Source organism: Trichomycterus rosablanca, chromosome 10 (genome assembly GCF_030014385.1).
Source record: "Trichomycterus rosablanca isolate fTriRos1 chromosome 10, fTriRos1.hap1, whole genome shotgun sequence".
In the NCBI taxonomy this organism is placed as follows: Eukaryota; Metazoa; Chordata; class Actinopteri; order Siluriformes; family Trichomycteridae; genus Trichomycterus; species Trichomycterus rosablanca.
Window position 1 is genome coordinate 15703029 of NC_085997.1, and position 24272 is coordinate 15727300.

A 24272-nucleotide genomic window follows, 5' to 3' on the forward strand; every position below is an offset into this window, starting at 1 on the left:
TTTAAGTGTGTGTGTGTGTTGATACTGATAGCACTACCTGCAGAGTCCATGCTGTTTTGTGAGCCATTGCTGTCCTGGTTACACACCACAGTTCCCTGAGACTCGGAGGAAAAATGCGAGGCCATAGACTCGTGATGTGAGCGAGAGTGCTTATAACTGTAACTGTCTGTTGAGGAGTCAGTGCGAGTGTCGCTGGAGATAGACGGCTCTCTCCCTGAACAAACATCAAAGACATTATTATAATAATCATTATAATTTCATAGAGTTTTACAGTCATCATCATCAAAGACTCCAAATCACAATAAAAAATATATATACATGAACACTGATATTATTTTTTTTATAATATACATGCTGTAAATCCAATACAGTTACAGGTCTTTGAGCGTTCTGCTTCTCCCAATGTGTTCTGAACTGGTAAAGCATGTTTCAGTACATAACAGATAACACGTTATTACATCTTTATTCCTTTGTTAAAGCCCAACTATGTTACCAAAATGGCATGTGTTAGTAAATGTTTGAGTAGTCAAGGATAAAGTGGTGGTAAAAATATGAAGATTATATTAAAAAAATAATTGCATAATATTAGCCAAAAGAGTGGCAGCTTAAAAAAAAAAATAATTATATAATACAAAAAATAAAATAGAATATTATATTTAATAATAAAAGTCCCTATAAATCAGGAGTGTCAAACTAATTTTCACCGAGGGCCACATCTGCATTATGGTGGTCCTCAAAGGATCCATTGTATTGTATAAAACGTATCCTGCTGTGATTGCAGTCTGCCTTTTAATTCTTGGACAACTTGTTGTTTTTCTTGGAGGCTAAATTCTGTTTGGTGTCAAAATGCCAATTTATTCTGTATATTTATAATGTATATCTACATTTATATTGTACTCCTTTACCACAGACACAGCCTCATAACACAAGAGACGTATCGGTATTTCTTCTTGAAGCACAAACTTGTATTCACTTTCCCATCTTTCATTAAATTGCCTTCCTTCTGCTACAGTTTTCTCTTCTTGTACATTTTGGGATTATTTGTAAATATTTCTCAACATCACTTGTTGGAAAACCACCTCAGTTAAACGCTGATGTGGAAACACTGCCATCTAGTGGTGGGATGCGGTCACTTTGCGGGTCACAAAATCGGCATGCATTGTGGGAGATGCAGTTTATGTATGATTTTTTATTGTATTTTAAGACAATCATATGTCTTTTAAGCTCTCGCGGGCCACATAAAATGACATGGCGAGCTGGATTTGGCCTGCGGGCCTTCAGTTTGAAACATGCTATAAATGGTTTTTTTTTCTTAATTTTTTTTTTCATCATGGCTGATATATGTGCTGCTTGTTATGACTCTTTGGAGTCTTTCTTACTTCACATTGCAGAAGAGGTTTTATTTAAATGATGTTTAGATTTTAAAAAAAATCATCTAATCATCTGTGTTGACTTTGGTTCTATTTGTCTGGTTTTAAATTGAGTTTGAAGATCTAAAACAATTAAAATACAATAAAATGTATCTTATCCTTGGTATTACGCCATGGAAAAAAATGAAATACTACAGTAAAACAAACCAAAAACCTACACGCCTTTTCACATTTTCAGTCACACTTTCTCTCTCCATTTTCTGTACTGTTTAATACTCTTACCAGAGTCTTCACTGTCGTAGCCGGCTTTACTGCAGTGGTGCAGCTCCAGATGAGCAGAGGGCATTTCCTGTGAAGCTACGGGAGTCCCACGGGGGTCAGCATAAAGCAGCAGCAAAGGTTGGTAGTGGCTCTTAATACACCGCGCCACCACATCTTTCCACTTAGGTCCAATCTGTTAAGAGTCAAACACACACAAATAACAATATACACACAAATACACACACACACTAAGCACAAATTAACTGTAGACTGCTTTTCTGCAATTTGTACCTCTTTGACATGTGCATCATCAAAGTACATCCACTTGCGTATCTTGGTTTGGAAGAAAAAAGTGGAGTAGTGCTTGCCGTAATAGCACACCATGCCCACCAGGTAGAGCTCTGATTGCTTGGCTCTGTCATCTGTCACTCTGTAGAACAGCTACAGGGCAGAACAAATGTTAAAGAGTTGGCTGTGAGAGACAAGCGAATGGTCTGTGACCTGAGCGGATGGTTGAGCGTTTAGCTGTGTGGAGCTGCCAACTTTGTGCTGCAGCCTAAGACTAAATCATCAGAGGTTCTGTCTCATCAGCATTGACAGTGCTCTGACTTGTATGCTTTACAGATAGTTTAATGAGGACATTGGACATTCTATATTTCTAAAAATAACTACTTTAGCTATAGTTCTTTTATTATTTAATTTTATATTAGGGCAGTTGTAGCCTAGCGGTTAAGGTACTGGACTAGTAATCCAAAGGTCGCTGGTTCAAGCCCCACCACTGCCAGGTTGCCACTGTTGGGTCCTTGAGCAAGGCCCTTAACCCTCAATTGCTTAGACAGTATACTGTCACAATACTGTAAGTCGCTTTGGATAAAAGCGTCTGCTAAATGCTGAAAATATAATGTAAATGTAAATATTATTTAAATATTAAATATTATTTATATTATATTATTATTATTATTATTTTTATTCCATTTAAGCATTCTTCAGTTTCTTCCCAATATAGTCATATCCAATTACCTGGTTGTACCTCTCCTTTACTGCTGCAGACCCCTACCCTTCAGCGAACCACAGTAAAAGTAAAAGATTCCAAATGACAAAAACTTGGAACAGTAGTAAATCTAGTAAGGACGGCATCTAAGAAATCCACAACAAATGAATTGTGATAACTCATCCAAAGGAACACAAAACAACCCAAAGGAACTGCAGTCCTCAATTTCCTTACATAAGCTCAGCAATCATGATTCCAGAACTGAAAAAAATTGGAAGGAAATAGGGCCTGTTCAGTCTACCCACAGCCCTAAAGACAGTGTTGCAGTGTGTGGTAATCATATTATCTTTGGTCATAAAGATGGGCAGTTTTGAATAACACAATGTCACATTAAGGCTCATTTAGTGCTCTTCCAACCAAAGAACATCTATGAAAAATTTCTGTCATTTTGCTAATGTGTTTTTCTGTAATGTGTTATTTCAATATTGTGCTATATCTTTAAGTTTTTATTTCTTTTATTTTTATTTCTATTTTGTGCTATATTTTTAGTTTTTATTTATTTTAGTTCTATATTGTGCTATATTTTTAAGCTTTTTAAATTTTTATATTGTGCTATATTTTTAGTGTTTAATTATTTTAGTTCTATATTGTGCTATATTTTTAAGCTTTTTTTATTTTATTTTTATTTCTATTTTGTGCTATATTTGTAGTTTTTAATAATTTTAGTTCTATATTATGCTATATTTTTAAGCTTTTTTTCTTTTATTTTTATTTCTATATTGTGTTATATTTTTAGTTTTTAATTATTTTATTTCTACATTGTTATATTTTTAAGCTTTTTTTTCTTTTATTTTTATTTCTATATTGTGCTATATTTTTAGGTTTTTTATTTTTATTTCAATATAGTGATATATTTTTAAGTTTTTATTTCTTTTATTTTTATTTCTACATTGTGCTATATTTTTGGGTTTTTTATTTTTATTTCAATATAATGCTATATTTTTGGGTTTTTTATTTTTATTTCAATATAATGCTATATTTTGAAGTTTTTATGTTCTTTTATTTTCATTTCTATAAAGTGCTATATTTTTAAGTTATTTATTTTATTTTTATTTCTATATTGTGCTATTTTTAGGGTTTTTCATTTTCATTTCTATATTGTGCTATATTTTAAAGTTTTTATTTATTTTATTTTTATTTCTATTTTGTGCTATATTTTTAGTTTTTATTTATTTTAGTTCTATATTGTGCTATATTTTTAAGCTTTTTAAATTTTTATATTGTGCTATATTTTTAGTGTTTAATTATTTTAGTTCTATATTGTGCTATATTTTTAAGCTTTTTTTATTTTATTTTTATTTCTATTTTGTGCTATATTTGTAGTTTTTAATAATTTTAGTTCTATATTATGCTATATTTTTAAGCTTTTTTTCTTTTATTTTTATTTCTATATTGTGCTATATTTTTAGTTTTTAATTATTTTATTTCTACATTGTTATATTTTTAAGCTTTTTTTTCTTTTATTTTTATTTCTATATTGTGCTATATTTTTAGGTTTTTTATTTTTATTTCAATATAGTGATATATTTTTAAGTTTTTATTTCTTTTATTTTTATTTCTACATTGTGCTATATTTTTGGGTTTTTTATTTTTATTTCAATATAATGCTATATTTTTGGGTTTTTTATTTTTATTTCAATATAATGCTATATTTTGAAGTTTTTATGTTCTTTTATTTTCATTTCTATAAAGTGCTATATTTTTAAGTTATTTATTTTATTTTTATTTCTATATTGTGCTATTTTTAGGGTTTTTCATTTTCATTTCTATATTGTGCTATATTTTAAAGTTTTTATTTATTTTATTTTTATTTCTATATTGTGCTATATTTTTAGGTTTTTATTTATTTTTTATTTCTATATTGTGCTATTATTTTAAATTTTTATTTATTTTTTATTTCTATATTGTGCTATTATTTTAGGTTTTTATTTATTTTTTATTTCTATATTGTGCTATTATTTTAGGTTTTTACTTATTTTTTATTTCTATATTGTGCTATTAGTTTTGGTTTTTATTTATTTTTTTATTTCTATATTGTGCTATATTTTTAGGTTAATTATTTAGGTTTTATTTAAGGTTTGAATGAAAAATTTCTTTATTATTCTTTAATCTTCAAGCTGCAAAATTTTTTTAATGTATGGAGTGTCAGGGTGAAAAATGATTGGTGAAAGAGATACATTGCAACTAAGCAAACATGATAAGGATTTTTAAATGTGCATCTTACATCTCCCAAACGCAGACATGTGCCCAGGCTGTGAATGACATCCTCGGCCAGATCAGAGTGGTCCGAGTCCCACACCAGGCCAATGCTGATGATCTCAGGAGAATTCATTAAAACTCGGCGAATGCGCAACATTTCTCCACAGTTACTCTGAGAAACAGGCACAGAGAAGTCCACGTTTGAGTTCAAGTCCAAGACAACAACACAATAAAAAGACACAGGTCAACATCAATCTGTGTGTGCTTGAAAGAGAGAAAAATAGAGAAGAAAGGAAGTGTTTGGAAATGCATATGAAGTGCAGCAGGGCCTTATGTTCAGCTCCCAGTGTTCTAGCTGCTTTCTTTGAGTCAGCGCCCACCGCAGAGACGTTTGGCAGGGGCGATGTGGAAATGGGAAAAGAAAACCCTGGCAATCGGTGGCACTGCCAGCCTCACCCCTGCCTACCGCATCACTGCTTTTGTTCAGTGGAGAGTAAGCAATGCCAGCAGGGTTGCACCAGCCTGGCACAAGTCCTGGGTAGCATGGGACTAACAAAAAGAGCGCTGTTCTCAGAACTGGCCACAGTTCCCATCATCCCCCCAGTTTCTCCTTGTTTTGTGCACACACACAATCACACACACACACACGTCTGAATACTTGGCTGAAGTAGTAAGTCAAACACCCAGCATCCAGCCAGCTGTTTAGTTTACAGCCTCTTTTACAGTCGAAACACATATAAATACTAGGTTTGCTTTAACAGTCATGGTCAAGCTTGGCGTCTTTACACATTAAGTGTTTACATGGCAGTTTACTGTGCGGAACCTGTTCACACATGAAACACCCAGTATAACAAATCCCACACACAACACTTTGTTCATCAGTTCATCTTATCTCTTTCTAATGGCTTAAATAAAATGATCCATAAATGATTTCTCATTACTGACTAATTACTGAGCTACTAACAGCATGTTGATTTCGTGTCTTAATCATTCAAATTAAAATAGAAGTAATTTCTAATGTTCTTTATTTATTGAACATTAAAAGGTGGGTAATTAAAATATCAGTGCATTTGTGACGTGTAATCCTAATCAACATGTTTGTTTTGTGTTTTTAAGATTTTTTAAGGTTTTTTTATATAACAAGCTATGTAATTACAACATTACTTGTGTACTTTAATTCTTTGTACTTTAATACTTTTTGCTTTAATGTACCTAATGTAGCTGCTGTAATAACTGACTTTCCCTCTGGGATTAATAAAGTTATCCATCTATCTATCTATCTATCTATCCATCTATCCATCCATCCATCCATCCATCCATCCATCCATCCATCCATCCATCCATCCATCCATCCATCCATCTATCTATCTAATTAATTTCAGATAATAATTATACACTATATGGCCAAACTTTTGTAGACACCCTCTAAATGAATATATTTGGAAGTTTTGTCCACACTCACTACCAACAGGTATTTAAAATGAATTATTTTTAATGAATTACAGTCATGTGAAGGAAAAAAAAGGGCAGCCAATAAAAACATATTGACATTTAGGCGCCCAGGTGGTGTAGCAGGATATTCTGCTAGCACACCAGCGCCAAGATTCTGAACACCCCAGTACTGGTTGGATGGGTGCCATCTAGCAGGCACAATTGGCAGTGCCTGCAGCAGACACAAAATTGGCCACTGTGTCTGCTGGGTGGGGAAATGACCGGACCAAGTGGGTGGGGTCTTCAAACGCTGTGCAAGGACCTGCTGTGTTAGCAGACCAAGGCGCCTGGCAATTCAGCCCAAGAACAGTTTTCATTTCAACAGATTGCATCTTACAATATCATCACAGAACCTTAAGGTAGCTCCTGCCAAAAATTATGTCAAAGCACTTGCATCTGTCATCTGAAAGAGACTGCACAAAGTTGGGATGTGTGTAAGGAGGAAACCCTTTAGCATGTCCCCATAATGTCTTTTTACACCAATACTATTTTAAATCCCTTATCTCAGTATGCATCCTACACTAATAATAAGTCTGTTCACACATAAGACTACCCACATCTGTATTAGGCCTTGACCCATGAAATGAACCTGTCAGTTTAATGATTCCTAAATAAATGCACATTAATGAAACGAGATAACATGTTTGTTCTTGAGCCTGTCATGTCATTTAAGCTTCACTGAAGCTTTTCTACATTCAAATCACTCACCCAACTCAGGGGATCAATTTAGACCATCAGTACAAGCATTAATTATAAGTGGAAGCAACCTGAATCCTGATCTTCTGATCCATATTAATTCAGCAGAGATTAGCAGCAGGTGAAAAACTGAAATATACATTTAACCACAGAAACAGGCTTCCTTGTAATTCAGAATGTGCCTAAATAAAGTAATGTGAGGGTAAAATATTATATTTAGGCCTTTTTACTGTCATGAATTCTTATTCTTATTAATCCATTCATTTATTTTTAGCAACTGCTTCATGCTGGTCAGGTAAAAACAGGGTGGGAACCAAAGACGGAAATGTTAGGCACAAATTGCAATGCACCTCATAATAATAATAATAATAATAATAATAATAATAATAATAATAAACAATAATAATGAATAATAATAATAATAACAACAGCAACAACAACAACAACAATAATAATAAATAATAATAACAATAAATATTATTATTATTAGTGTTATTATTATTATTGTTGTTATTATCATTTCTAATTTAATTGTCTTTTCATCTGCTTAATTTAATTAAATTAAATTTTAATTTTTTTTCTTTCTTTTTTTTTTTTCTTTAGTGGATCAGGCTTTCGGGCGCCAATCCATCACAGGGTCTTCACCATCTTTCCTCTCAGACATAGGCAATCATGTATGTATAATACATTATTATTAATAATAAATTATCATTATCATTATTGTTGTTGTTTCCAGTACCAGTCTGTCTGATTGCGACTGAAAAGGTTCAAGTTTTAAAACCCAACTAAACACCGCTGTTTACCCTAGGAGTGTACATGAAGCAAGATTGTGTTTTTAAAATGCATTTAGATTGTACAGTGTCATTGTTGCAAAGCACCAGTTTGGTTTGTTTTTACAAAAACTGCTACAGTAAACTTCAGCCAACCTAATGTCAATAAAAAATGTAAATAACTGGAATGAGATCTTAATAAATATCAAAAGTTTTGATGAGGATAAAATCAGATACCACACATCATGATATAACAGTTGTATCAGTTCCTGTCTTTAAAATACTTTACTCTATTACCTAATATGTTTGTTTCTAAGCTTACATTTTGTCCCAAGTCCTAATTTAATTTCGGACTCTACAGTTGATTGTTTTTACAATCACAGCAGCTTTTCAGCTTTGTATGTTAAACAGCACACCATTAGTACGTAATACCAGGCACAGTCTGTGTGAAGTCACACATAATTAATAAACCAAATGTTGATTTCAGATGCAATGTGAATGCAGTTGGGTTTGGACTCAAACATAACATAAAAACAAGTAACACAAAACAGTGTATTCACCGGGCAGCTCCGAAGGTCTCCCATAGTGCTAGCATTGCGTAGAAGCTCCCCAAACATGTCCGGCGTCGGCTTTTCCTTGCACTCAAGCATTCGCACGGCCTGGTTACTGCAGCAGAAACACAGAGACACACGTGTCCTCAAGCATCAGCTATACACTGAACATACACTATTGAACACAACTCACACCAAACTGGTAAAGTTTGCTGCTGCTCACACTTAAATACTCACAGTTTGACAGTAAATTGTATGTATACTTAAATTTATTTATTATAAGTCATTGGGTATTAGCAAATATCGAGAAAACCTATACAGCGGTCTGAAAATGAATGTCCTCTTTTTAAGTGCCCCAGTTATTGCATGTTTTTCAGTGAATGAGTTCAGATAATTATAACACAATTTTAAACACGAGAAAGAAAAGCCAGAACTCAAAAAACTTAAAAAATACAACTCAATGTATTTAATTAAACAAAGTTACCCAACATGCATAGCACCCAATTACCCCTTAATTATTAAACTACTGTAGGTAGTTTACCACAGTTAATTAGAAAGACAGTTTAGTTAAATAAACAACCAGGCTTGTTAAACATAAATTCTTCTCAACTCAAGCAGGTCTGGTTCCACTGGAAAACACAGAGCAAGGTAGGAACACCCAGGACAGGGAGCCAATCCATTGCAAGGCTTCAGCCATCCTACAGCTCTCCCCCCAAGGAAAATTATGTTTGTGAAGACAACTGGCTAGACAATAACACAGCTAAGATCTGAACCCAGATCTCAAAGGTGCCACCCGAGCAACACTCTCACTCATCTTGAACTTATCTTCTAATGTTAGGTAGTCACCTTAAAATTTCTACAGAAACACTATGCCCCCACCCAAAAACATTTGAATCAAGCTTTTTAAATCCCAAAATGTTAAAATATATCATGGTTAAACATATACAGTCATGTTCAGCTTTATCCTGGTCAATGTCACTGTCCTTTGGTTGTCCCTCTTCAGACATCATGTCTGTACGTAGATGTCTGATCGACCTCATGTTCTGTTTAATGTATCTGAAATTTGTCTTTGTAACAAATATTCTTTAACAAATGAAACCAGAAATTGTTGAATCATGATTTCTTACTCATAGTTTGGTATCAGACCAAGTTTTAAGAGATTCGATGACTAAATAAGTTACATCATGTTTTTAAGGTAAGTTTGTGGTGACTCAAACTTGTAGTTTGTACAGTACTAAACAGGTAGCTGCAAGCTTCAAATAATTGTTAGCAACATTAACTTTTAGCTCCAGTGTAAAAGCTATGAAGCATGCCTCATGCATCAATGATTTCTCAGCTTAAAACTCTTTTAACTTAGAACTCTGGTACTGGTATCAAGGGCTATAACTGGCCTGAATCTCTGAATCAGTATGATACAGGGGATGAGTTAGAATGTTCCACTTAAAAATACATGTGATGGGAAACTTAGACCTAATGTTTTTGTTATTTAATGCACTTGTATCTACTTAAAAATTACACACACATGGTGCTAAGGTAAAGGAGCTGGCTAATGTTGTCAGAGACTAAATTATTAAACAACAGCTAAATGGGAAAAAGCTACAGGTGCAAAGCAAACACCAAAACTCGCCTGTCAGTACAATTGGTTAATAATTCGCAAAAAAAGTCAAAAATAGTCCACACGCAGGTGCTTCACATTACACAAATGTGCTCACAGCCAAATGATAAGGAACATATTATAGAAGCCAGATGAGCACTACAGTCACCACTACTGCACCACTGAATTCAGGTTATTCAAGTCATCATATATGGATGAATGAATGAATGGATGGAAGGATGGATGGACGGATGGATGGATGGATGATGGAAAAATAAATTAATGGATGGATGGATGGATGGATGATAGATAAATAAATTAATGGATGGATGATAAATTAATTAATGGATGGATGAATGATCGATAAATAAATTAATGGATGGATGGATGAATGGATGATAGATAAATAGATGGATGGACAGATAAATAAATTGGATGGATGGATGGATGGATGGATGGTTGGATGGATGGATGGTTGGTTGGTTGGTTGGATGGATGGATGGATGGACGGACGGACGGACGGACATACAGACATACAGACAGACAGACAGACAGACAGACAGACAGACAGATAGATAGAAACCCACAACCAAATCTCTACCCACTAGGCTACCACATCATGCTGACAGTCAAGTGTGGAGCTGATAGCATAATGTTATTAGGCTGTTTTGCTGCAGAGAGCAATGAAGCAATGAAAGTCATCCAATGAATCATGAATGTACTGATACACCAGGACATATCAGAACAGAATTTAAAAATAGTGGTTTCTAATTTAAGAATGTGCCAGAACATCAAGCTAACATGACTCAAGACTGAAGGAAGGGGTGGGGTGTGTGGGGGGGGGGGGGGATGGGAGGAGGAGGCACTGGCCTAATCTAGCCAATTGCCTGACTTGAAAATTTATGAGGACTTTGAATCTGTAAGTCTATTAAAGAAACCCTAATGATCATGGAAAATTAAAGACAGTTTGCCAAGTGGGATGGGCCAGAACTAAACCACGATGCTGCAGAAAGTGAGACATTTATTTCAGAAGACAAATTGGATCGTTAAATGCCATCAACGACCAGCCGGAAAATACAGCTATAGGCCATGATGATAAATTGCTATGCTCAAACAATGATAAAAAATTGTAGGCACTTTTTAAAACTTCATTTAAAACCTAGATATTGGTCAGTATAGGTCGGAGTGCAAGACTGGAATGACTTTTTTTAACATTTCATTCCTGTGGCAAATTGTAGGAATAAAATAATAATAATAGCACATGAAAAATGTGTAATGTGATTTAAAATCTGTATTTTATAGTGGCATTATATACTGCATTTGTGTCCTTCACATCTCTAATCTCCACAAATTAAACGGTGTCACGCTTTTTAAAATCTATTTTATTGTTTTAACGACATAGTGACGACATAGTGATCACATGATATTCAAATGCTTAGTCTTTGGTGGCTCAATACAGTTAAATGATGTTTTTTAAACAAAAGCCTTAACATCTTTAGATGTCATCTGGTAAAGGCTAAAAATGTTCCACTGAGTCTGAGGCCAGAAATGTCTGGACAAAGAATGTGTGTTTTTTTTGCATGGTTGCCAGTCATACTATATATACACGCTTAAAACTAAATAGTAGATCATTTGCTAGTGGATCCGCACTATTTAAGGATTTTTTAAGGATTTTAATTTAGTGTTTTTAAGAACAGAAGGTAAGGTTAACAGAAATTATGGTTCTGTGTTTTGTGGGTGGGATCCCAATGCCACGATTATTTCATTTTTGTCTTTCTACATTTTTTTTGTTTTTTTGTTACATTTTGTGCAAATTATTGTGACTGTCAATTTGTTTTATAAAAAAAAAAACTGGTCAATACTGATCTCAAAACAGCACTATAACATTAAAATTCATCAAAATTAACTTAAGTTTTGTTTTGAAAGGTAGCTGAAATAGTTTGCATTAATGACAATATTTAGGCATTCTAACCTTTAAATGGGCCCTTATTTACCAACACTGGTTATATTGATTATGATTCATATTTAACTGAATGAAATGATCAGAAAAATTTAGAACAATAATCTTTGCATTTTCTTACATTTACTTTGACTTTTATTTCATTGTTTTGTCTGGTCAACTTCATTTCATTTATTAATAAACATCCATTCCTGCATGTCAGGCCTGCAACACGTTCCAAAAAAAGTTGGGACAGTAAAGCGTTTACCACTTTGTAATGTTGCCATTCCTTTTCACCACACTTAAAAGACGTTTTGGCACCGAGGATACCGAGCGATTTAGTGTTTCAGCTTTTATTTCGTCTCATTCTTCCTGCAAACACGTCTTAAGATGTGCAACAGTACGGGGTCGTCGTTGTCGCATTTTTTATTTCAAAATTCTCCACACATTCTGTATTGGGGACAGGTCAGGACTGCAGGAAGGCCAGTCCAGTACCCGTACCCTCTTCCTCATCAGCCATGCCTTTGTAATTTGTGCAGCATGTGGTTTTGCATTGTCTTGTTGAAAAATGAATGGACGTCCCTGGAAAAGATGACGTCTTGAAGGCAGCATATGTTGCTCTAAGATCTCAATGTACTTTTCTGCATTAATGCTGCATCACAGAAGTGTAAATGACCTTTGGCAAGGGCACTGACACAGCCCCATACCATGATAGACCCTGGCTTTTGGACTTATTGCTGATTACAGTCTGGATGGTCCTTTTTGTCTTTTTTTCCAAAAAAGACCTGGAATGCTGATTCATCTGACCCCAATACACATTTCCACTGTGTGATGGTCCATCCTAGATGCCTCAGAGCCCAGAGAAGTTGACACTGCTTCTGGACATGGTGAACATAATGCTTCTTTTTTGCACAGTAAAGTTTTAAGTGGCATTTGTGCATGTAACTCTGTATTGTAGTGCTTGACAAAGGTTTGCCAAAGTAATCCCTCACCCATGTGGTTATATCAGCTATTGCTGAATGACGGTTCTTGATGCAGTGCCATCTGAGGGATCGAAGATCACGGGAATTCAGCTTCAGCTTGCGCCCTTGGCCTTTACGCACTGAAATTCCTTGAATGGTTTAATGATATTATGCACTGTAGAGGGAGAAATATGCAAATCCCTTCCAATCTTTTTGAAGTACATTGTTTTGAAACATTTCAATAATTTTCTCACACATTTGTTGACAAACTGGAGATCCTCTGTCCATCTTTGCTCACCAAAGTCTTTCCTGGATGCTGCTTTTGTACTAAACCATGATTACAATCACCTGTTTGGAATCGTATCATTATGTAGTTTTTTCACCTCAGTAGTAGGCCTAAATTTCCCCGTCCCAACTTTTTTTGGAATGTGTTGCAGGCCTGAAATGCAGAAATGCAGGTATATTAACAAATGAAATGAAGTTGAGCAAACAAAACTTTCTTGGGTTCAAACTGTCTGCAATCAAATAAAAGTCAAAGTAAGTGTAAGGAACACTGCATTTTTATTTTATTTGCATTTTCCATACTGTCCCAACTTTTTCTGATTTGGGATGTGTTTAAGGTTTGATGCAACCATGGTAAAAGCAAAGAAGCTGTCATGGAAGTTTACAAAAGCTAAGTGAGGATTTAATAAACTCTCAACATTCCTAGAAACATTATTGGGAGTGTTCTCCGTGAGTTTCAAACTGCTGATGCAGCATCAATCCTTCCATGGCAGAAAGCCCAGAATTTTGTCTAAAGGCCTTAGCATAACAATGAAGCACAAAGGAAACCACTCAGGACCAAGAAGAACTCCAAGGATTGACTATATTACCTTATTTGACCTCTCAGAGCAACAAAAGTGTACTGCTAATATTGGAAATCTTGCACATAAACAAATGTTCTTGAAGCATGTGATATTTACATAGTCAATGAAAGCTTGCAGAAAGCTTGCTAAGTCACAGTAAGGATGTAAGAAACAAAACAACTGGGCATCAGCCAATACTCAGATGACTCTGAGCCAGTGATACACTGGTGTATTGGGAAGGTTAAGGTGATTCCAAGGGCTGATGATGACAGGACTGTAAGGATTTGCACCACTGCTTCTCACACAGTACACTAATTATATAAGACCATAAGCTGATCCACAGTACACCATGACTAAAGTTTTCATTCCAAATGTAGTTCTTCACACATTTTCTTTACACTTTTTTTTTCAAATCACATTATTGCATCTATTACTTATCATGGCACCATGGCATAAATGGTTGGCTCATGAAAACCACAGAGTGACATGCAATCCATTTCAGGGATCCCCAGCTGCATCGAAATCAATGTAGAATAAGATTTTGCCAGTCTGAGACAACACTACAAATCTTTTATGACTGTTATTGACCGTGGAACAATGATGTGCTGCAAAGATAAAAAAGCCCCATTTATTATTGAATACGTCTTTCCAATAACACTGCCGGCTCACAAATCCCAATCATGCTGCCATATTATTGAATCAAGTTCTTTTATATGCATCTAATAAATGTGTCAAATGAAAGTTGTGCCTATAAAGTCGCCACCAAGCAGTTACTGTTTCTCAGCAGATTAGTATTCTCTGAAAGGAACAAGAGGAAATGGAGCCATGCTTCATTGACAATCCACCACCTCATTACCTGCAGTTGAAAGAAGCTGGAGGGCTACAGCGATACCACTGTGTTTTAGGAGCTAATGTTTCTTATAGATACTTTAACATTTCAAAAAGAAAGAGAGAAAATTGTTGCTGACACAGACTCCTAAGGGCTTAAACACATAAACACGCTAGACCAAATACAAACACAGACAATCAATTAATCAGAATACATCTCTCTAAACTTTGTGACAAAAATATTTTGACAATAAAAAGCCCCATTTATTATTGAATATGTCTTTCCAATAACACTGCCAGCTTGCAAATACCAATCATGCTGCCATATCATAGAATCAAGTCCTTTTAAAAGCATCTAATAAATATACACCGATCAGCCATAACATTAAAACCACCTTTTTGCTACACATATTGTCCATTTTATCAGCTCCACTTACCATATAGGAGCACTTTGTAGTTCTACAATTACTGAATGTATTTCATCTGTTTCTCTGCATGCTTTGTTACCCCCCTTTCATGCTGTTCTTTAATGGTCAGGACTCTCCCAGGACCACTACAGAGCAGGTATTATTTGGGTGGTGGGTCATTCTCAGCACTGCAGTGACACTGACATGTTGGTGGTGTGTTAGTGTGTGTTGTGCAAATATATAGATGACCACTATTCACAACGTGTGTTTTTATTTTAATTTTTCAGTAGTCAATCTATAAAGGCAATCTAGCCTACATTATCAAAGACTAGGTTCACATACAGTATACTACGTTTGTATAATGTCAATAATCCAGCTGTGTGATTGATCCAGCTTACGTGATTCACATATACAGCACTGGGGCTACAGAACAATGAGGACGGTCATTTAAACCCTAATATTTGGATAAGTATAATATTATTACTTTAAATAACAGTATTTTAAAGATATTAAGTGCACTCAGATGATCTTAACGCGCAAACACAACACCGCTGAGATACAAATTTAATACTCAGCTGTGACACCAATGTGACTGGGCGTCCAACTAACACAACTGGCTGGGTCTGCAAGAGGGAAGTCAAATAAAGAATTCTATTGTCTATTGAGGTGCTAGGTAGATTCACACAGATTTGCGGAAGTCTCACTGTGCGGTAATGCTCTGTGCGAGGTGTCCACCACTGGCCGGTGTATAAGAGGTGGCCAACTCGTGCCCATAGCGGGGTGGTGCAAGTGGCAGGTGATTGCAAATGCAACAGAGAAGTGTTAATGACTAGATTGGAGGATAAAAGGGGGAAAAGGATATTATGCAGGTTGTGGTGGCTTCTCAACCAGAAAACAGACAATGACGTCCCTTCCTAAGACACAGCCGGTGTGTCTGTAGAGAGCCTGATTACGCTTGTGGCAATGCTAAGACCAAGTGATGGGCTAGCGCATGACACTGCTGTTCTACACAGGCGATCGTTAGTGTTCCTATTTACACTGTTTTTCATTACCACCACTGATTTACATATATTTATATATGTTAATTAAGACAATATTAAAAAAGCCATTACCATTGCATTTACCAAGTCAATTTGAGATGGCCGTAAAAATAAATAAATAAATAAATAAATAAATAAATAAATAAATAAATAAATAAATAAATAAATAAATAAATAAATAAATAAATAAATAAATAAATAAATTGGAGCCATTTATACTGTCCATTGTGTAACAGAGATAACAAATTTAGTAAAACTGAAAAATCATTATTCTATACACTGATTTGAATCTGTCAGTTCTTCTGTTTCTATTACAAGTTAAAAATTATATAATTAACATAAAAAAAACAGGGACAGGGAAGTGACAGATGACAAAAGGCTAAATCATACTAAAAAAAAAACAAGCAACAATGTTGTGATAAAAGCTATGAAGTAAAAATGAGAAGCTAAAACATGAACACTTGACAGTCAAAAAAAAAAAAATATTAAAATTAAAAATGTAAAAAGCTAAAAAAATAAATAAATAAAAAAAAAAAGTCAAATGAATATCTCAACAGACAGTAAAACATGGTTTGTGTGTGTGTGTGTGTGTATGTGTGTGTGTGTGTGTACTCAGCCCGCTGTGATAACCATGGCCAGTAAGAAAGTGGGCGGATATCTAGCACACAGGAACATTCTGTACTGACTCTTATTGCTACACAGTGTTGCAGCCAGCCAAGCAATTTACCGCAGTGAGTGTGTGTGTGTGTGTGTGTGTGTGTGTGTGTGTAGGGATGGGGTGTAGACAAAGTGATGTAAGGGGTATGAGCATAAACTGTGGCTTTTATAAGTGTGCAGCAGTTTATACTAAAAGCTCAGCAGAGATCAGGCACCTCTAGTGCCCAACAAGCATGATGCACTGATTCTTTTTACATTCTGCTGCTGATCTCACACCTGATGTGAAGGTCAAAAGATGATACTTCAAAAATACAAAAAGCCTTTACAGCCTCTCTTCATAGATCACTGGCTGTTTTTCATTTGATTGAGAGTTTTAACCTTCATCATCCTACATTCCACCTGAAGAGTGAAGTGACAGAAGGCTACACATCAACAGGATGGGGTCAACATCGAGTGCTGTTTATCATTAGAACAAATAAAAGAGCTACTCTCAACCACGGCTACGTTCCGACAAAAGTGTCTGCAGACCACTGATTACTGTTTATGTTTTATGTAAACACCTCCAAGGACTAATTCATTATTAGGCTAAAATTCTGGATCATCAGGAAATTGATTTACACAAATTTGGACATAATAAAAATGGCAGAGTTTATGTTAGTTTATACAAAAACAATTACATTCTAGCTTTGTGACGATAGCTTAGGAAAGGTCCCTTTCCATTTAGCATGACGCTTCCCCTGTGCACAAAGTGAGGTCCATAATCATGGGTTTATAGATTTGGTGTTGAGTTTGACTAGCACAGAAGCCTGACCTTAACTCTCGTGAACTCCGCAGAAAATAATTGGAATGTCAATTGCAAAATGAGTCTTTAGACAGGCACAAATTCCCACAGACAATTTTTAAAACCTAATGGAAAGCCTTCCCAAGAAAGTGCTGAGAAGGGTAAGTGTTCTGGGAATGCAGTGTCCATTAAGGTCATGGTCAGGTGCCCACATACATACACATAGTGTGTGTATGTGTGTTGATTGTATTGGACTGGCACCCTGCCCTGTATTTCTGCCCAGCAACCACAGTTTTGGGTGCTACTAGACCTGCCATGCCAGTAAGTGGGGAAAAAAGCCACTTAAAAAAAAAAAAAAAAAAAAAAAAAAAAAAAAAAAAAAATATCAGTAATTTGGCATAAGTAACAATTTGAAGAATATAAACTGGACGTTGTCTCACCATAAATTACTAAATTATTCCTGATAATCTTACCATAAGAATTTGCAGGTAGCTATCTGAGCACCTAAATTAATATTGTACAACAAGGGCGCTCAGGTGGCGCAGCAGTAAAACATGCTAGCACACCAGAGCTGACATTATGAACTCGTCATTTAGAATCTCAGCTCTGCTATACAGCAGGCTGGGGGCCTACATTGTACATACAGGGTGGGATCCGGACGGGGATTCCTCATAACTGATGCAATTACGACCTCTGCTGGCTGATTAATGGCGCCTGCACAGAGTTGAGGGATAATGCATTGATCGGGGTGTGGCTCTCTGTACACAAAGCTGATACGCATGTGAACTCGGCTCGTGCAGGTAAAAAAGATGCAGTCGGCTACTGCACACGTGTGAGGGGGCAAGTGTTAGTTTTGTTCTCCTCAATGAAGGTGGAGATCAACATCAGTAGAGAGGAAGCGTAATGCAATTGAGTAATTTGATACGCTAAAGTCGGGAGAAAATGCATAATTATATTGTACAACTATCACAAGGAGAGTCATAAAGCAATGAGGGTGAGATATTGTACAGCCGTTTAAGCAAGGGTAGTAGGCAAATGGGTTAATGGCCTCATGAAAGAAAACGTTTAAAATGCTGCTGTTTTAATACATGTGACTTATCACATACTTGAAAGCCTTCCACATTATACATTTGGGCAGTTTATCTCATTCTTTATAGCAGATCCTCTTAAGCTCTGTGAGATACTTATAGGACTTTTAGGAGGTGTTTCATTGATGGTTGTTCGTCCAAAAGATGTTTAGAGCTCTTTAGTGAGACCATTGGGTTTTTTCTTACCTCACTGACCAAGGACCTTTTTGTACCAATGCCCAGTTTGGTTAGACACTAGGTAGGTTCAAGGTCATATGAAGTGTCTTCCAATTTCAAAATTATTAAGGCCACTGTGTTCCTGGGAACACTCCTTAAATATTGTTTATATCCTTGACCTGATCTGCCTAGACACAATTTGATTGTGCAGATCCACAGAGAGTTTTATTTCCCTTTTTCCCTTCATTTCTGACACTGTAATGTAAACTGTGGGCCTTTGTAGGCTCAAGTGCTTTTACAAAATATGTCTTATCGCTTTACATTGCAATAGATGAACTCCAACTAAGTTCTTAACAGATCTGATTAAAGCAGACAGGAACACCTGATCATAGCTTGGAGCATGAATATTTTGAGTCTAAATACTGTGTTGGATGGAGTGTAGACTGGTGTAAAAAAAAATGTCTGTTACATCTAAAATGAAATTCACAAAATAATAAAATGCATAAAAAGTCAGGTTTGTCTGAATAGTTTCTGAACCCACTGTATTTTGAGGGGCGGTGCGGTGGCTCAGTGGGTAGCACTGTCGCCTCACAGCAAGAAGGTCCTGGGTTCAATCCCTAGGTGGGGCAGTCCGGGTCCTTTCTGTGTGGAATTTGCATGTTCTCCCCGTGTCTGCGTGGGTTTCCTCTGGGAGCTTCACAAGTTTAATGTCAAACACAGTCATGGACAATTTTGTATCTCCAATTTACCTCACTTGCACGTCTTTGGACTGTGGGAGGAAACCAGAGCTCCCGGAGGAAACCCGCAGAACATGCAAACTGCACACAGAAAGGACCCGGACCACCCCACCTGGGGATTGAACCCAGTACCTTTTTGCTGAGGCAGCAGTGCTACCCACCGAGCCACCAAGCTGCCCAAAGTTTGGATTACAACATATCCTGTAAACTAACAAGCCAGTATAAGGAACTTTTGGCATATACAGGGAACCAGATAGAACATTACAGAAGATAGTGCAAACTAATCTCACTGTTGCAGCCAGTATAAAGGTGTTACCCAAACAACCAGCACAAGAAGTCTAAAAGATTAGATTAATATGACCTCCTCCTTTTTCTCTTTAAAGTTAGTGAGAAAAATAACCAACATGCCAAAGATCTCCTTGTTCACCATACAGGCCAGTTTTTGTTGCTGTGTAAAAACCCCAGAGTGAAGTTAGTGAGTTGAGTGATTATTAAGGCAAGTGTGCAGGATTGAAAATAAACCCCTTGAAGCAGATATTTCCTTCATACTGCTCTGTGGAAAGACTCTCATGGGTCTGATATGTGCAATGACAGCTAATTGCCAGTGATATAGAGGCACATTTGAGCTCTGTAGGCATGCTGGGAGCTGAGCTGAAGTTTAAGCTTTGCTCCTCCCGTACTCCCCTCTGTCCTCCACACACCAAAACCATCAATCCTTCAGCTCAGCCTTCACTCACACTCGGCTAAATTGAAGCAGTAATGGTGAAGTGTGGTTCACGTTGTTAGGAATACCTGCTGTGTAATTCGACTGCACAGTCCGCCACTTACCAGAGAGACGTGGTGGAGATGTAATGCACCATTTGAACAAATGGAAGAGGATCTGACGTAGCTCCACAACTGTTACACACACACTGGAAAAGAGCAGGAGACCAGTCAGTGAAACATGTAAATCCTTGCACACAAGAAACAATTATTTTATAATTATTACAATAAAAAAAAAAACCCACACACACAGATTAATATGGAGTAACATTTAGCATCGTGTAGTGTTTATTTTTTTTACTACTGGTAGAGAATAACATTTATTAGTATTTATTTATTAGAATTTTAATGTCATGTTTTACACACTTTGGTTACATTCATGACAGAACAGGTAGTTACTTATTACACAAGATTCATCAGTTCAAGTTTTAAAGTCAAACACAGTCATGGACAATTTTGTATCTCCAATTCACCTCACTCGCATGTCCTTGGACTGTGGGAGGAAACCGGAGTTCCAGGAGGAAACCTACACAGACACGGGAAGAACATGCAAATTCCACACAGAAAGGACCCGGACCACCCCACCTGGGGATCAAACCCAGGACCTTCTTGCTGTGAGGAGAGAGTGCTACCCTATATTTGTCTTTAACCTGTATTAAATAAACAAAAAATCATGTTTTACATATATGTGCTATATGGTTGTGTAAATATGGGCTAGCTTAAATTTAATGCCTGCCACACATCTCAAAAAGTTGGGACATGCGGACAGGTGGCGCAGCGGGATATTCCACTAGCACACGAGTGCTGAGATTCTGAACTCCTCAGTTCGAAACTTGGTGTTGCCACCGGTCGGCTGGGCGCCATCTAGCGGGCACGTTTCTTCTAGGGCGGGATGACCAGACTATGTGGGTGGGGTCTTCAAACGCTGTCTAAGGACCCTGACTGGCAGATAGAGATGTGCCTGTGCAGAATGCATGGGTGAAAAAGGGTTCCGGAGGAGGCGTGAGCAGTAACCTCGACTGCAATCAGGGACCCCCAGCAGCGGAAGACAAATTGACTATGATAAATTGAAAGAAACTGCATAAATAAAATAGAAAAAAAAGTTGGGACAGGAGCATGTTTACCACTGTGTTACGTCTATTATATATATATTTTGTTTTTTCCATTACGCAAGTCTTCAGCTGTCCAACTATATGTTCCCTTAGTTGTTGTACTTTATGTTTTATTATGTGTCACAGATTCTCAATAAAAGACAGGTCTGAACTGCAGGCAGGCCAGTCTAGCATCTGCACTTGCTTATCAAATACATGTTGTTGTAACAAATGCAGAATGTGGCTTAAGGTTGTCATGTAAAAATAAGCCACCCCAGGGAACAAGATCTTTAACAAGCAGCATATGTTTGTTCAAATTGTGTGAATACAATTCTTTAAGGGTGCCTGTACAGGTGTGTAAGTTGCCATGACCAATGCCATGGGAACTAATACACTCACATGACAGACCTTTAAAACTTTATGCTGGTAACAATATGGATGGTCTTTTTAATTTACTAGCCTAAAAACATAACAGCCATTATTATCCATTTATTGAAATTAATTAATTTAATAATACATTTCCAAACAAAGGCAATGACCAATTCAGAATTAAAAACAGACATGCATTGTACAGGGTCTGGTGCAGGAAGTTAACCCCAGAGGATACATTTTATCATTACTGACCTGTTCAAATAACGTCATAGCAAACTTCTGGTGTGAGATGCAGTGCTTGGCTGTGCAGATGTCTTCTCTAGTCTCATCTGAGATGTGGAAGTGGATCCGCATCAGCAGGTTCTCCTATAAAGTAAATGAAAAAAAGGAAAACATTAATATCTGTGAAAAATGTGTGTTTGCTTGGCCTAACTGAACTATCTGGCAAATCTGGGCTATTAAGTAAAGGTCGTTTGCTGTGTGGTGTATGAGAGCTAGTTGTCAAGCAAATTTGGCCATCCACTTTGTTTGTTTGTTTTTCACTTATACTTATATTATGCAAGTCTTCAGCTGTCCAACCATATGTGGCCTTAGTTGTTGTATTTTATTATGTGCCACAGGTTTCCAACAGAAGACAGGTCTGAACTGCAGGCAGGCCAGTCTAGCACTTGCACTTACTTATCACACGTATGCTGTTGTAACAAGTGCAAAATGTGGCTTGAGGTTGTCATGTAAAATAAGCAAGGCCACCTAAGGGAACAAAATCTTTACAAGCAGCATATTTTTGTTTAAAATGCATAAATATAATTTTTTGAGGGTGCCTAACTGAATTTCCTGAAAAATCTAGGCTATTAAGTAAAGGATTTTGCTGTTCGGTGTATGAGAACAAATTGTCAAGCAAATGTGGCCATCCACTTCGTTTGTTTGTTTTTCACTTCTAGTTCCCACTTCATGTTTATCTGAGAACAGAACACATTTATACTCTAAATGTCGTTTTGATTCACTGGCTGATGAAATTGAGAATCCATCAATGACACTGATAGCTCTCGATGCTTGGATGCGTCAATAAAAAAAAAAAAACTGAGAAAGGGAAGGCGTATTAAAAAAAAAAGTCTAGGTAGTGATGGGCAGTATGGCGGTACATTCAGTATACCGACTTTGATTCCTCGTACGGTATGGATTTTTCATATACTGCCATACCGTAGCACAGTTAACAGCTGTAAGCTTCTATAGGCAGCTAATCATATAATATTGTTCGCTGCTAAAAGCACTATGGGGTGCTGCTCCCTTGTTAATCATTAGCGTTAGCATAACAGTATTAACAGACGAAAGAGGTTTTCTCAATATGGTGGAAAAAAATAAACAAAAACAACAAAGAAATGAGCTGTCTCAGCAGTTTAGAAGTTCTTTTTTGTTCCGACACAGATTAAAACACTATATACTGTACGGTTTGCCAGGGTTGTTGCAAAAAAGCAATCGGTTAAGCAACATTACTACCAGGGTGAAAATACTTCAGTTTACCAACAACACCGAAGCAAGCTGGAAGCGCAGATGTAAAGTCGTCCACTTTTCTACAACAGACCTGTGATCAAGTTGTACAATCAGTGGAGTCATACCTCAGTATAACAGTATAGCTGTGCACTTCATCAGTGGTCCATTTTATCAGCTCCACTTACCATATAGAAGCACTTTGTAGTTCTACAATTACTGACTGTAGTCCATCTGTTTCTGTACATACCTTTTTAACCTGCTTTCACCCTGTTCTTCAATGGTCAGGACCCCCACAGGACCACCACAGAGCAGGTATTATTTAGGCGGTGGATCATTCTTAGCACTGCAGTGACAATGATATGGTGGTGGTGTGTTAGTGCGTGTTGTGCTGGTATGAGCGGATCAGACACAGCAGCGCTGTTGGAGTTTTTAAATACCATGTCCACTCACTGTCCACTCTATTAGACACTCCTACCTAGTTGGTCCACCTTGTAGATGTAAAGTCAGAGACGATCACTCATCTATTGCTGCTGTTTGAGTTGGTCATCTTCTAGACCTTTATCAGTGGTCACAGGATGATGCCCACAGGGCGCTATTGGCTGGCTGGATATTTTTGGTTGGTGGACTATTCTCAGTTCAGCAGTGACAGTGAGGTGTTTAAAAACTTCATCAGTGCAGCTGTGTCTCATCCACTCTTACCAGCACAACACACACTAACACACCACCACCGTGTCAGTGTCACAGCAGTGCTGAGAATGACCCACCACCCAAATAATACCTATTGGTGGTCTTGGGAGAGCCCTGACCATTGAAGAACAGGGTGAAAGCAGGTAAAAAAGTATGTAGAGAAACTGATGGACTGCAGTCAGTAATTATAGAACTACAAAGTGCTTCTATATGGTAAGTGGAGCTGATGAAATGGACAGTGAGTGTAGAAACAAGGAGGTGGTTTTAATGTTATGGCTGATCGGTGTATATTGCACCTGTTTAATGCGTACTGATTCCATCATATATTGTGTCATTTTGTGGGGCCAAGCAAACCCTAAAGCACTCAAAACCTTATTATATTCATTAAAGCAATAAGCCACGAGAGACCGTGCGTTACTGCGATTTTATCACGGGGAAGGTTGTTC

General features: G+C 36.7%; 1 protein-coding gene across 6 annotated transcripts in view; it reads right to left on the bottom strand.

Moving 5' to 3' along the window:
• usp54b (ubiquitin specific peptidase 54b) overlaps positions 1–24272 on the bottom strand; it is a 198240-nt gene that overhangs the window by 33592 nt on the left and 140376 nt on the right. For 5 of the 6 annotated variants that reach the window (XM_063002873.1, XM_063002868.1, XM_063002869.1 and 2 more), the window contains exons 5-11: positions 21901–22014; positions 20252–20334; positions 8399–8504; positions 4907–5053; positions 1923–2072; positions 1653–1824; positions 35–214 (exon numbers count right to left, since the gene is read on the bottom strand). In XM_063002873.1, the coding sequence (XP_062858943.1) occupies positions 35–214; positions 1653–1824; positions 1923–2072; positions 4907–5053; positions 8399–8504; positions 20252–20334; positions 21901–22014 (952 nt within the window). The remainder of the gene's footprint in view (positions 1–34; positions 215–1652; positions 1825–1922; positions 2073–4906; positions 5054–8398; positions 8505–20251; positions 20335–21900; positions 22015–24272) is intronic. The other variant, XM_063002872.1, reaches the window with a different exon arrangement.